Source organism: Etheostoma spectabile, chromosome 15 (genome assembly GCF_008692095.1).
Source record: "Etheostoma spectabile isolate EspeVRDwgs_2016 chromosome 15, UIUC_Espe_1.0, whole genome shotgun sequence".
Lineage (NCBI taxonomy): Eukaryota > Metazoa > Chordata > Actinopteri > Perciformes > Percidae > Etheostoma > Etheostoma spectabile.
The window spans coordinates 29153716-29169017 of NC_045747.1; the positions used below are offsets into that span (position 1 = coordinate 29153716).

Genomic DNA, 15302 nt, shown 5'->3' on the forward strand with positions numbered 1-15302 from the left:
CTCTCTCTCTCTCTCTTTCTCTCTCCCTCCCTTTCTCTCTATCACTTTGGAAGGGTTCACTTGCATTAACAAACACCAATGCGAAGAAGTCCACATTTTATATTGTTTTGTTTTGTTCTCACATATCTTGACTTTTAACGTGGATACAGGGTATATATTTGAACAAAAATGCATGTCCCAGAAATCGGAGCTGAGGTGTATCACACATTTTTAAAACAACTAGGTTGACTTGCTTCAACGGTCAGTGAGTGGAGTTTTGGGACAACACACACGTCCGGCGGTTTCAGCCAGTGTTGGAGCTGTGTGGGGTTGCCCCCCCACTACTCTCTCTGCCGTTCTGGAAATCAACCTTTGGTATGGTTTTTTTAAAAGTGCAGATTTACACAAACACTTTCCACATCTGGGCATCATTGTTGCACTTAGAGTTTACATTTTGATGGTTAAACGGAAAAAAATAATAATAATAAAATCTTATTTTAAAGACGGTAGGCCCTCCAATCAAAGCGTCTTTCGCCAATGTGTGTTCAAGTGAACATTCATATATAAATATTTATTTGTTATAGCCAGTTCAAAAAGACTTTCTGTTTTGTATTATTATTATTATTATTATTATTTATCCTTCATGTATTTATATCGAGAAAAAAACTGTACTTTTTTAGTATTTACCTGTTATGAAAGAAAAAAAAAACATTGTGTTTCTTCTTGTCCCTTGTACTGAAGTTACATTTTTTAGTTCTTGTATTTTAGAAGAAAATAAGTAGTTTTTATGTTCCTATAATGACCCATGTACATACATGTCTTGGCTTGTACAGGGGAAAAGGCAAGGATGGGGATTGGTGACCCATCCGTGCATAGTCTGAAAAATTTAGACAAACTATTAGCTGGAAAAAAATGAACGAGTCTTTTTGGAGAAAAACAACTTCTTTCTTTGTCCTTTGTAGCTCCTTTTTCTTTTATTGTTGAGAGAGTTGTCTGTCGAACAATTCTTTAATAAAATGTTATGTTATTCAGAGATATCGTCAGTTTGTTTATGATCCTCAGGTGTTTTGATAAATGATTATTAAAATATTAGCATCGGAAAGGGCAGTGACACTTTGTTAGGCAGTGTTACTGTCAAATGGAAAACCTTTGAAGGATAAACATATTCTTCTAAAACAAATATTCAACCTATAAACCAGGGTCTTCAACATTTGTTAGGCCAAGGACCGCTTAGCTTAAAGAGATCAAAGCTAATGTATGTAATGAAGTTGCATATTAAACTAAAGCCTTTACACATACCTTTTTATGGTGCATACAATATTAAGGATTTAAAATAATAAATATTGACATATTCATATCTTTATACATCATGTTTTAATGTTTAACTTTCACATAACACAGTCAGTTCTTAGGCTTAACTATCTACCTATCGAACTACCTTAGTAGTAAAAAAAAAGATATCTCAAATAGGCCAATTTATCTTTGCTAGTTATATGCTGGACTCATGTTCATGTATATTTTCAGACATATTTTATTATTTATTTTTTTTTATGATTAAACAATAACTTGGTGGACCACTTGCAGTAACTCTGAGGACCCCCTAAGGGTCCAGGACCCCATGTTGAAGATCTCTGTCCTAAATGCCTTCAAAATCAGCTGATGTCAATGATAGAAACCAAAAAGTGCCATTTCAAAAACATATAAGACAATTCATCACCTAAATCATTTCAAGGTACTACCAACTGTTTAAAACCTGCACAGATGTTTCTGAAAGCTGTTTTGTGACGTGTGCAGCGGGCGGTGTGTATTCTTCGCTGATGTGATGGGGGAGGATGTGGTGTGGACTTCTTTCCAGCAGCATGTCTCTGGTTCAGGGCTGACCTGACACCGATGCCAGTATTGGATAGCGGGTCAATCCCTCAGGCTAAAGCATGGCAGCACTGTCAGAAAGCATTCCTGATAATTACACCTGAAGCCTGGAGCGACATGTAACATGTCAGAAAGTTAAAAAAAAAAAAATCTTTAACCTTTAGGAAGACTTCCAATCTGCTCTCCTTTATGCTTTAGAAACTCGACAGAAAGAAGGTTAAAGTGGCAGTGTTATTCCGCTACTGTTGCTGGTGGCTGGTGTTCATTTACTGTACTGATTGCCAGCACCAATGCTATGTCAGATACTGGGCTGCATCCCAATGAAGGTCTAAGGTCAGATCCAAGAACTATTCCTGAACTGAAACCTGATACCTGTTGCTGCTTGATTTTTTTAGAGTCCTCTCTCTGAGAATGGAACATTGACTTTAGCTCTGCTGTTTTGTCTGATAACTCCAAACTATTGTCACTAACTGTTAAAGCTCAAACTCACTCCAGACTAGTCTTTAGTGTCCAGTATTGTGTTATATATTTAACTCTCATTGATTGCGGAGAAAGCATTTTGGCTCTACAAAAAAAGGGTTTAAGTAATGCAGGTCATGATTTCAAATGGTGAAACAGATTAAGTTAATTGGAGACGCAAAGTGACAGGAAGCACAACCCATCCTGCTCAAGTGTCCTTGAGCAAGACACAAAAAACCCTGGCCAGAACGAACTGTTCCTCTGCATGAACATTGCTCACTTTATTTGAAGAATCTCAAGAATTTAAAAAAAACCCTATATATCTCCTATATGGCTGAGTTGCATCATGCAGAAACTCTTAGAGCATTTAGACTTGTTTCTACTATTCAACTAATACAGCTACGACTATTTCTATAACTATTTATGTCACCATTTGAATTACTGACTTACTCTAATAATAATAATTAGGTTGACCTTTTTAAAAAGTTTACAGTTTAATCATAATAATAATAACACATTTTATTTGTAATGTACTTTACATTTAAACAAATCTCAAAGTGCTAAACAAATCTCAAAGTGCTTTACTATATATATATATATATATATATTGGACCTTTTTCAACAAATAGGAGACCCAAGATAAGTCACGTGAACCCAGGAACTAAAAGCAGAGAGCTTTAAACCCAAGATAATCTCTCTCTCTCTCTCTCTCTCTCTCTCTCTCTCTCTCTCTCTCTCTCTCTCTTTTCTCTTTTCTTGTTCTATGTTGCTGTTTATGACCAAAAAAAGCCCTGAGGCATGGTCACATGGTCTCAAACCCCCCACTCCTCCCTCTCTCTCTCTCTCTCTCTCTCTCTCTCTCTCTCTCTATCTCTCTCTGTCTCGCACGTGCTGGTGCTGAGAGGCCTGAGAGCAGCATAAAACTTGGGACATAAATCAGGCTCTCATAAATAATGGCCGTACTTCCCTTTACAACTCCGTTGGACTAACAGACAATAAAAACACCAATAAGCAGAGATTGGATCTAATTTATTGCCTCATAAAAACAGACGGAGAGCTCGGCTCGGCTTCAGCAACGCAGTCACTGCTGAACACAGCCCAGCTCTTACTATAGAACACGCGCTCAGCCAGGTAAACACACTGATCTGGGGTCAGAAAGGATTTTTAGGGAGCCTATATTAGTGGGGAAATTGGTCAAAAAGTTATCTGTCAGATGTGAATAAATGTATCCTGCAGTAGCTGATATAAAAAAATAAAAATAAAAATTATTTTCAAACTAATAATAGAAAGATCCTAGCAATTTCCCCCCAAAAATATATAGTATTTGGCGCAAAACAATTACGCCATAGACTAAAGGGACTACAATTCACGAACTGTTGGTTCCTTTTTTCAAACCAGAAACAGGCCTTGGTCTAAAATCAAAATCTCAATTATCAGTAATTATGTTTAAATAAGGTCAAATTTAAACGCAGTTGCTGGAATGAAAATAGTTGGTTTACCATCGGTAGGCTAAATTAAAAAATTAAAAAAAAGAACTGCCAGGAAAATAAAATCCCTAGTCGACCAATCCACGAGACGACTACAGCATGAAAAACAACAGCTTCTCTTCTCCAACAAAACTTCCATGCATTTGGGAATTTCACCAAATCGCGGCAGTAAAACGAGATGAAGAAAAGGGAACCAAAGGGTGCAGGGTATATCGTGATGTTGCAGCTTGAGTGTGCTGGGTCCGGGCTTAGGTTCGCTGTGTCCGTGCACCCTCGGCCTACACACCGCTCGCGCTTTCTGCTGCTTTCAATGGCCCTCACTCCCACACACATTTCTACTTGTTCTGCCTGTCAGAGGGGCATGGGAAAGCGTGGGAGAATGGAGCTGAGAGCCAAATAGCTTCTATCCATTTGTCCCTGGTATCTGAGTGGTTTTTATTTTTTTAACTCAGATAAAATATGTCTGCATGGCGTGTGTATACGAGCGCATTTGCTGCGCGTAAAAGCAGTGTACGCATAAGAAAACACGGTGAATAATGGGGTCTAAAGGGGGGTGAGATAGACTGGAGCTTTTCTTATTATTTGAGGAGAGAGAGGGGCTGCTGTCAGGCTCTTTGCAGGGACTGAAAGATTGATCGACGCACTGTTTTTGTACCCCTCGAGCCCTTCCCAAAATATCCTCCACTAAACTCCCGAATTCCTGGTCTTCATAAAAAATAAAGAAAAAAAATCTACATGTGCGCCCTGATGAGTTTGAAGGCCACTCAGCACTCTCTCACTCAGTGTTAGTGTTCATATTATTGCTGCTGTGTTATTATTTGTACTATTAGGAGGAACTGGAGGCCTGCGCGCTCCCCTCCTCTCTCTACGGTTGCAGTGAGCGACCTCGCTGTGAACTCTTTCTCTCTCTCTTTCTCTCTCCCCGCGTAAACACACAGGACATTTTTAACACCCATACATCACACTGGAGAGAGGGCAAGGGAAAACCACAGCTAGCGAGAAGATATTTGGACACTGGGAACAGAGGCTATTTCGGTCGGATTATATTTAGACAATTTGTAGGTTTCTATCTCTCTCACACACAGACGCACACAACCAAAAACATTAAGCAATCGATAAAAATAAAGTATACACTTACACACCAACAGGTTCCCTGTCTCTGCCTCTCTTCAAATCTAAACGTCTCTCTAGAAGCCAACCTGCTTCATCTCCACTACCGCAGAGTAGAAATCTTCATCAGCTTCTACTCCTGAGCTGCTGCGCCATCTAAAACCCTCTCCAAGTTTTCTGTGCCTAAATTGGGGATTGTTTAGCCTCTGTCATAATGTATAAGATTAATGAGCTGAGTGCTGTAAACAGTAGTTTTTTTTCTTCTTCTGAAGGAGCCATATTGTACACGGTGGTGGCCAGCTCCGTTCACCTAATGTTAACCGTCATTACATCACCCATAGGACCGAAAAAATGTCCGAGGTGCTCTATTGTTTGTGCGTAAAACCGGGCCGAGATGCGCCGACCCGCCGCCCACACTGGACACATGGCGACCGGCCGCCTTGTTTCGCCCCCCCCCTCAGACTTTACCCCCCGTTAAGACGAAACAATAGCAGCTATCCTGTCATATAGCCACAGCATTCGGTTGAAACATAAAAATGCTGCTTCCCATAGCCACCGCCGCCGCCAGGCCTGGACCCCCGATTGGCTGTTTCGGGTCACATGACCAGGAATTGGCTGCAATTTCGCCCCATAGTTGTTCAGTTTAGCCTACCCAGGTCCCCATACGCTAGTAATATCACCAATATACACAATTATTATATATCCACCGCATTTACGCCATTGCGGTCGGGAGCCTTCATGCTCGTGCGTTTTTTTTCATTTCGTTTTATTTTTTTAAGAAGCCTTATTGTGTTGTATGCGTGTGCGAGCGTGCGTGCGTGCGTGTATGTGTTTTGTTTTTTTTTTATTTTGGGGAAGGGATTGTTTCGGGGGTCTCGCCGTTTGAGGTTGAAGCCAGTTTTGAGGGAGCTATGAATTTTGAATTTGAGAGGGAGATCGGTTTTATAAACAGCCAGCCGTCCCTAGCAGAGTGCCTGACGTCTTTCCCCGCCGTCCTGGAGTCATTTCAAACTTCATCAATCAAGGAGTCGACAGTAATTCCGCCTCCCTTCGAGCACACCATCCCCAGCCTCAGCCCCTGCACAGCCAGCCAGCCGAGACCGACTGCAAGGAGCCAGCAGAACCGGAGAAACTCCGTCACTAATGGCCTCCAGACGCACCACCGAGCCGCACAGCAGCCCTGTCCGCCCGGCCAGGCCCCTGGCCCGGCCACGGCCACTCCGGCCGGTCCGCTGGCCCACGAGTTCCCCTGGATGAAAGAGAAGAAGTCATCAAAGAAGTGCCCAAAGCCGGGGAGCAGCTCCAGCGGTGGCGGATCCATCATCCCCCCTGCATCTTCCTCCCCATCGCCGACCGCCTCCGGGTACGCTTCGGCGGGCATCGAGTCACCCACAGGTCGGTATGCCGGGAAGAGAGAGCCAGAAGGCTATGTGTGTGTGATGGGAGTATAATGGGTGTGCAGCATGTGCTTTAATTTACTGTCTGCATCTTCATTTCACTTCCACTTCAGAAATAGCATGCTATTTATTTCACACAGCATGGATTTGGTTAGATGACATTGTCTTTTTCTTGCTCAGTGTGTGTGTGTGTGTGTGTGTGTGTGTGTGTGTGTATGTGTGTGTGTGTGTATTGTGTAGTGCTGTGATGCTGTGTCAAGAGGGAAGCCATATCTAGACCACTGCATTATGCTGCAGTGCTTTACACTCTCTCTTCATGCACTTAATAATGCACCCATTAACACATTATCTTTGTCATTTTTCGGATTAATATGTATAATTCAGCTTCGTGCTAAGGGCAACCCTTTCACACCAGCAATCTTTTAATTCTGTAGCAGCTATAGCCCAAATTTCCAAAATGCATTCTGTCCAGATTTAATTCTTTATCATGCGTAAAGGCGCACAGAGAGGGGGGATTCAACCCTGCAGATGATTGCTGCTGCAGCCTGGATCATTCTGTTCACTGGGTGGTGGGATCGCAGCAGCAGCTGAAGCATCGCACTGACATTATATATTCATAACACAACTGAGATGGTAGCCATATTGGATGGCGGTAGGAAATGTAATGGCGAGGCAGAGCGACCGGACCAAATGTGTTGGGGTGGGGGGTTGGGGGAGGGGTACACACTACATCCACAGATACAGATTGCACACAATCTGATTTTCTTGGGTTTAGGTCATTTACACTGGCCTCCATAATCACTGCATTGATAAAGTTTTTTTTTTTTTCCTTTAGTTTTGCTCCTCCAAACACACACAATCCCCCAACCTATTCATTTTAATGGGATTTCTTGTTTTCTCGTGTTCCTTTCTCGCCCAATTTCCTGCTTTCGCTGATCTACTTCATAAAGCACTTGATGGTCACAGTTGTGTTTCTGACAGATACCGCCACATGGTTTCGCATCGACATTCCCACATCTCCCTGCACATTTCCTCCCAATCCCATGATTTATTTATTTTCCTCTCTCGTTGCATTTCTCTGATCATGCTGCAGCCTCTCAGAGCAGGCTCGCAGCACTCCAGGTTTTACAGAAAAGAGACCCCCTCTTTGTCATTGTCATCATCTGTCTTTATCTGCCTTTTCTTTTCTTTATTATTATTATTATTATTTTTTTATTTTTTAACAGCACCTAATTGGTCCGCGTTAACAGTTTAGGCTTGGGCTGCTACTGTAATTGGAAGGAGTATTTTTTATGAGACGTTTTGTGGTTTATTACTGTTTTATTACAGACAGAAGAGCCGAGGGGATTTTCGCTTGATGCTGAAGCAGCTTATTTCTTGCGCGCAATAAAAAAAATTGTAGAGGTTTTACAGGGCTCTCATGAAATAGATAAACAATTTTAAGTTTAAACGAAATATAAAATACAAATAATAAAAAAACGATCATAGCTTCAAAAGATTGTACACAATAATGCCTCCATATAATTTCTCTGTCCCTTTATTTGTCTTTGTCTCCCTGCAGACCCGAGCCAGGCCTGTCTGGATAGTGGAGGAGCCGGGTCCCGCCGGTTGCGCACCGCCTACACCAACACACAGCTTCTGGAGCTGGAGAAGGAGTTCCACTTCAACAAGTACCTATGCCGGCCCAGGAGAGTGGAGATCGCCGCCCTCTTGGATCTGACCGAGCGGCAGGTCAAAGTCTGGTTCCAGAACCGGCGGATGAAACACAAGCGCCAGACTACGCACCACCGGGACGGGGGTGGCCATGAATCCAGCGACCCGGGCGGCTTTGAGCCGCTCGAAGGCGCCGATGCCTCGTCCCCGTACTCCAGCCAGCCGCTGGAAGCATCCGGCACCGGGGAGGCTACATCGGACGGCGAGCCCGGGAGCTGCAATCCATCTTCGGCCGCCGCACCCACCGCCTACGCTAATGACAGCGTTGATAATGCACAGCCCACGCCGGAGAAGGGAGGCCGATTGAGCCTTCCCGAACGCCCACAGCTGCCAGGGGCATCTGGCTGCTCTGACGCTGCCGTGGCTCACAACTCTCCGCCGGCGTTCACCGCAACGAACTCTTCTAATAACCCGGACCTGATGCAGCTTAGCGAGGCCGGGCCCACAGCCGCGTCCGATCCGTCATTGTCTGAGCAGCGGGACTCCTCTATCACTCCCACCGCCTCCTCCGCTGCTGCTCCTCCCGCCGCCTCTTCCTCCTCCGCGCTCCCCGACCTGGCCTTCTTTGCCGGGGACGCGTGTCTGTCTCCCAGCCTGCAGAGCTCGCTGGATAGTCCCGTGGATTTCTCCGAGGAGGACTTCGACTTGTTCACAAGCACATTGTGCGCCATAGACCTGCAGCACCTCAACTTCTGAGGGCCAGTTGCAACGTTTCAATATAAAAGAGAAGTACAAATTAAAAATAAGAGGACAGACGGGCCTGTGTGGAGGAGCAATCGAGGCGGTGGAGACGGCACTCGGCGAGGACTGTGCGCTTTAAAAGGCATAAAAGCTTCTCGGCAACATTCCTGAAACAGTTCAGACTTAAAAATTATGTTCGTTTTTTTTTGTATATATATATATATTTTTGCATCTTCTTTCTGGTTTTATTTTGCGGCTGTATTGTAGTTAAAGAGATATGCAATTCGTTTCATTTTTATTTTTTAATCTTAAACACCGAAGGGAAATTGTTTTTAGTTATTTTTTTTTCACGGTCGAAACGTTGTGGATTTTATCTCTCCCCTTGTTCAGGTATTTATTGCCTTTCTTGTTTCGGATCGGTTTTTTTTTGTTAAAAGTATTAACACTCATCAGTGTGTGTGGATTTGTTTCCTCGAGTGCAATCTGGTGCAGCTTCATGGATCCTTCATAACTTCTCAGGAACAGATAGCTGGTCTGCTTTTAGAAAAACTGGAGAATGAATTCCTTGTGTCTCTGAACGAGACAAAACGAGAGAGAAGCCCTGCTGACGACCCGAGTTTTAGACCCTAGTTTATTTATTGAGATTCTTTAATAGTGAAAATCCAAATTATTTATTGTACATATATTTTCATAGTGGAATAATAATAATAATAAAAACACAAACATTTACGATGTGGCCCATGTTGTTTTGTTTTATGAATTCAAAGGGATAATATTTATGTGGAGAAATATGAAATGCAGTATATATATATAATTTTAATGCACTTTTATAATGCCCAAAGTGAGCCTTTAATAGCATATTAGTGAACCAACTTATTATATTTGTACTAATGTATTACTCTTTGGCAGCTGTTGATTTTACTAGTGGACACTAATTCTTTATAATGTATTAAACATTTATTATAGGCATAATTTCCGTAATACATTTATAAAATGCAATGAAGCATATGCCTATTTTCCAAAGGGTACAGTTTGTCAATATGATGAAATATTTGTCATTTTAATTTTCTAATATATATTTTGATTTTGGTTCATGATTTGGACTGAATGCTAATTTCAAGTGTAAAGTGGTGGCTTTGTCTAGTTTTCCCACACTATGCAACATACATGTTTAGCCTGATATAGCCTGATATGGCCTGATATAGCCTGCATATGGTTGCCTTCATGTGTTTACACAGAGATAACCCTGAAGAAGGAGATATTTTCCAGAGCAGATACAAAGAGGAGAAACAGTCTGAGGCCACAGCAGGGTCATTGTTTTCCTAGATTAGCATGGGTAGCCCCCTGCCTGAGAGTATAGAAGCTAATGGTTAGCTTAGCATGGCCCTCCACCAGCAGTAGCTTTCACCATGTAAGAATAGCAGAGCAACTATGAAGCCTTTCACTGAGAGTGTGTGAGACCCAGAGGCAACCACAATGCAGCACGACTCACCTTCTATATGAGCATTGAAGCTAACTGTAGCTTTGCATTGTATTTTCTCTCCCACTTTTAAGCTGGTAGGGTGAATATGGAGCAAACCCTGAACTCTCTGCCACGAGTGTGTGTGTGTGTGTGTGTGTGTGTGTGTGTGTGTGTGTGTGTGTGTGTGTGTGTGTGTGTGTGTGTGTGTGTGTGTGTGTGTGTGTGTGTGTGTGTGTGTGTGTGTGTGTGTGTGTGAATGAAAGAGTGTGTGTAATAGGGAGAATAAATAGGCTAAGCCTTTCTTTTTTTTTGCAGTGCAGATTTAGACAGGTTTATGGCTAATTGTTTTATTTCTTGTGATATCATACTAATAAAAGTAATACAAATAACAATACAAATAATAATCACATTTTTTATATTGGTTAAACAATTTTAGACAAGGGTATACAGTTACCTAATACTGATATTTGCACTATGCAAACCTGAATCCGAGAAAATTGGAACGTTGACTGGGTTGATATTGGCAACACAACCAGTTAACGACATGGGAAAGTGTTTTAATGCAGTTTAATTTGAGCCTATAACTAATTACTCCCTTTGTGTGGTTATGATAAAACAATAAGACAACAATCTAGTACCCTCCCTTCAAGACACCCCTCCATCAGGCTTGTTAAATCCAAATGGAGAAGCAGATAGGATTTCACATCACGTAAAAATAATTCTGTAAAAATAAAATAAAACGCAACACAGAAGTAGCTACTGGTAGTACTTCTTCTACAACTACTACTACTACTAATAGGCACTTGTGCTTTAGATAAAATAAAACTGTATAAATAAATTAAAAACAGCAAATTCAGAAAAAGATAAAAAACTTTCAAAAACAAAATATTTCACAAATACAATTCTATTTAAAAATTACAGTTTAAAAACTAGTAAACATAAATGCAGGGATTCAAAAGAAGATTGAACTAACAACCATGCCTTGCTTTAAGAAATGTTATGCATTATGTTTTTGCTAATTCTGGGTCATTCTGGCAGGGAAGTTTTGTACTACTGAATTCTATAGACAGTTCTGGTTGGCTGAGGCAGCTACACAGTGTGACAAGATCTGTCATGTTGTCTGGCTCAGATATGTGGTCAAGTACTACAAGAATCAAAAGAAAATGTATGCATACAAATTAAAATCACCATGGTATCTGCACATAAGATGAATCAGTGGCAATATGTAGACAGAAAACTGTAGTGGCCCCAGAATAGAACCATGGTGAACTCCACTGATCTATGGCTAATTTTGTTTGATATTGAATGCCCGTTTAGGACGAAGAAAGTGCTACTACAAACATATACGTACATTTAATACTGACGTTAGGATTCCCACCCACTGTTTAAGACTTTCAGTTAAAATTAAATAACCAACAGAGAGATCTAAAACCTGAGGCTTGACCAGTATCAGCTGGATCCAGATCTTTCCGTAGATGCTATCATGCAGTTTTTAAACAGTATAAATGTGTTATTTCCACCTATTTTAACATGATTTATTTGAATAGTTCTGCACACTGGGGTCCCTAAATAGTCTTGGAATTGCATGAATTGGGAGTGATTGGAAAGCTGAGACTCTGGGTGTTCCTGCAGTTTCCAGAACAAAAGTCCTCATCATCCAATCTCCAAAAATCAAAATAATTTCATACCAAATCACAGTATGGATTTTTCTATAGTGTTCCTTAAGGACTTAATATTTAAATGTGATTGATATATGTCAATTCTACTTCAGTTACAGTCAAAAATGGTTAAATCTTGCACCAAATCTGTGTCCAACTTTTAATTAAACCAGAAATTGCTGCATCTGAGCTTAATCTTCAGGTTCCCAGCTTCAAGTGTATATCACTTCTATGTGGCATATACTGTTGACCTACTCTCCCCCCTAAAGATCCCCTGTCCCCCCTTGAATCTATGGTGAGTCTCTAGGCTTAAAGTAGATGGACACAGAAATGGTATATTAATGTTGTTCAGACGTGAACGTGTGTGTGTGTGTGTGTGTGTGTGTGTGTGTGTTTGCCCTGCACACATAAATACATACTTTATCCCAACCCTGCATAAATCAGTGCACCAGTCAAAAAAGTTTGGGCATGCCACTGGAGCATGGCTCTTGATGTGTGTGGTTCCAGAAGTGATTGAGATACATTTACATTAGGATAAAGATTCTCTCCATTTTTTTATGCTAAGCTAAGATAACAAGCTACTGGCTCCTGCCACATATTTACTGCCACCTGTTACTGACATCAGAGAGGCATCAATCTGCCCATCTAACTCTCGATAAGAAAGTGTGTTTCCCAAAATGTTAAACTATTCCAGGTGTAAATTACATTTGTATAAGATGGCCACATTCTTAGGAAACAATGCTGGTCGTCAAGTTGAAAGGTTATCTCAGGGATGCTAATGTTGAGCTTCAGCACTCAGCGCAAAATCAAATGTGAATCAATCTTCCAAAGTTATAAACTTTTCAGAATAAAATCAATTATTTCCCCAAATATTTTTTTTGCAGAGCCATGGCTAGGAGGCTTGTTGGTAGGTAGCCCCATTGTTGTCAGAACAAAAGGCAACAGCAATACACCTTTACACATCTCCTAGGATTAAGTTACCCACTTGATTTGACAAATTCCGACTGCGAAAGTATGCGGAATGCATCTTTTCAAAGAACAAAGATATCTCATATTTGACAGTGTAATCTGGTCAGGAAGGGATCACAGCTCGTATGGAGATGATGCATGATTAAAAAAAACAGTAACCTCTTTTTGTGTACATAGAATATTGCAGGTGACAATGCAGGTAAAATACTTGAAGTGTTTCAAATATGACACAGGAATTATCAGACTCAAGACACTTACACACACACACACTCCCGTAACCATCCATCTAAGTGTATCTTGTAGACAAAGAGATTACAGCAGAGAACATCTATATGCTGGGAGACATATCTTACCTTCTGAGTGCCTATGTGTGTGGGAGGAAGATATTGTGTGTGTGTGTGTGTGTGTGTGTGTGTGTGTATGTATGTGTGTGTGTGTGTGTGTGTGTGTGTGTTTGTGTGTGTGTGTGCGCTCTAGTAATCTCTCTCTCTCCTGGCTGTCACCGCCTGTCGGCCTGCTGCCATGCTGTACTACGTGGACTGCTCCTTTATCTCTTGCGTCACCGTCACCTTCACTGTTATGATTGCTGCTGCCTCTTTTTTGTGTGTATGTGTGTGTGTGTGTATGTGTGTATGATATTGCATAACTCAGGTGTGATAGATCACCCACTTAGCAGCACTGGTGAAATATGTGAGAAGTGGATTTTTATCACCCGGGCGTCAAGAGGAAACTTTACCCTCCAACACACAAGACAGTCCCGCTGCACTGCTACTGCACTAACTTTACACACAGACGTTTGTTGCTGACACATGTTGCAACCTGCAAATTAAAGTGGTTGGATTACAGAGAAAGGGAAGAACTGTCTGTCCTGCCTCAGATTCAGAAAGCTTTCCCAAAGACTGCCACAAGACAAACTATGGCTCCAAGTTTTTGTAAGGAACCCCTTTAAGAAGTTGATTACTCATAATAATAACAAATGTTGCATTGACCAATTGTGAAAAATGTCATTGACTCTTTCATTGGCTTAATTAGTTGACAACTTGATGAATTATTCAAAAGAAAACTTTTAGTATTGACTTATTAAAATTTTAATTGAATGGCTGTTGGAAAGTAAGAAATCCATGAGTATTTATTAAAGGGATTAACAACATTTTTAACTGCATTATTACATAATAAACAGAATTTCCACAACGTAGCACCCAAAAGTTGTCTATTTGGCTCTAATTGATCTTTAAAGAAATATTAAAGGCCCCCTTCATCAAAAATGTTTTTTTTTTTTTTTACCAAACTATGATGTTTGAGCTTCACTGCAGAATGATATCTGTGCAGTTTTTTTTATCTGCTGAAGGAGAAAAGTGTATCCGCGCTCATCTTAAATCTCAGTACAACACCTAGAATAACCATCAGATTTTGTGACATCACAACCAGTTTAGAAGTCAGTCATGGTTTAGTATGCAACATACACAAGTCTGATGTGGGAGCTTGGACACTCCAGGTCTCACACACTGAGAATGGCCTTTTCAAAAGATGGAGACACCTTGTGCTCACCCATTCTGGCTGTTTTAATGAACCATTTATACACATTGCTACAAAAAGTATGTTTTCCACGTATTTATTACTTTATGCACTACAGTGGCTACTGCTGTATAAGATCGCTGAAGAAGTTAATGGGCCTGAGGCTGAATTGACTGGGTTTGACTGCTCCGCTGTGTAGCAAGCGCTAATGGGATCTCCGTTTGCAGATCCAGGCTGTACCGGACTCTCCAAGTAACCATGCGGCCATACCACCAGCACAACGAGAAGCTGCTGCTGTTTCAATTTCCTTGTGGGTGTCATCCAAAAAAGGATTAATAAAGAGAAGTCTAAGCCTAAGATGCGGTACTTTCAGCTTTCCGCTAGAGCGCCAACTGCTGTCTGTCCGGGCAGCCATATGAGGGCATCAGTAGTAAATTGACACAGTTTCATGTCTCATGTTATGGTACAGTTGGTTTTAACATCTGATGCAAACTGTACCGTAGTAAGTATGAAAGCCAAAGTTGCGACCATGAAACTGCCCTGAACAAGCGCCATTGCCCCCGCTCCGTCTTTCTGCTGCGCCCCTTTCACATAGTGTGACGTTTTACACCATGAAGGTTAAACTCTGCAATTAATCTGCAGTAGACCTGCTAGCCAACCCTGGTTGATTAATAGAATGTAGCCTTGTTTCATAAGAGGGTTGTATTACTGTTCATTTTGGCCTAGCTACAACAGTAATAACAGTTATCTTTTGTAAGTCACTTACAGCAAAACATGCTCCTTTGGAAAAAGTTACCTCAAGCCCTATTTCTATTAATTCAACAAACTGGACTGGGGAAAACGGATCCAGGCCCAGGTCCTGAATGGGAAAGCTCATTTTATATTTAGAATTGTGTCCTGCCACCAGAATTTTGTGTTTGCCTTGACCTAAATAAAGATGTTTTCCTCATGAATTGGTGTCTAAAATATATCAGAATACAGGAAATAAAGTCTTTGATGCTCA

General features: G+C 41.3%; 1 protein-coding gene across 1 annotated transcript; it reads left to right on the forward strand.

Annotated features, from left to right (window-relative positions):
* Positions 1 to 5399: 5399 nt before the first annotated feature.
* Positions 5400 to 9424, forward strand: hoxb2a (homeobox B2a). The gene is made up of 2 exons (XM_032537291.1): positions 5400 to 6299; positions 7863 to 9424. Exons 1-2 carry the CDS (start codon positions 5816 to 5818, stop codon positions 8708 to 8710), a joined length of 1332 nt encoding a protein of 443 aa, XP_032393182.1. The 5' UTR covers positions 5400 to 5815; the 3' UTR covers positions 8711 to 9424.
* The last annotated feature ends 5878 nt before the right edge of the window (positions 9425 to 15302 follow it).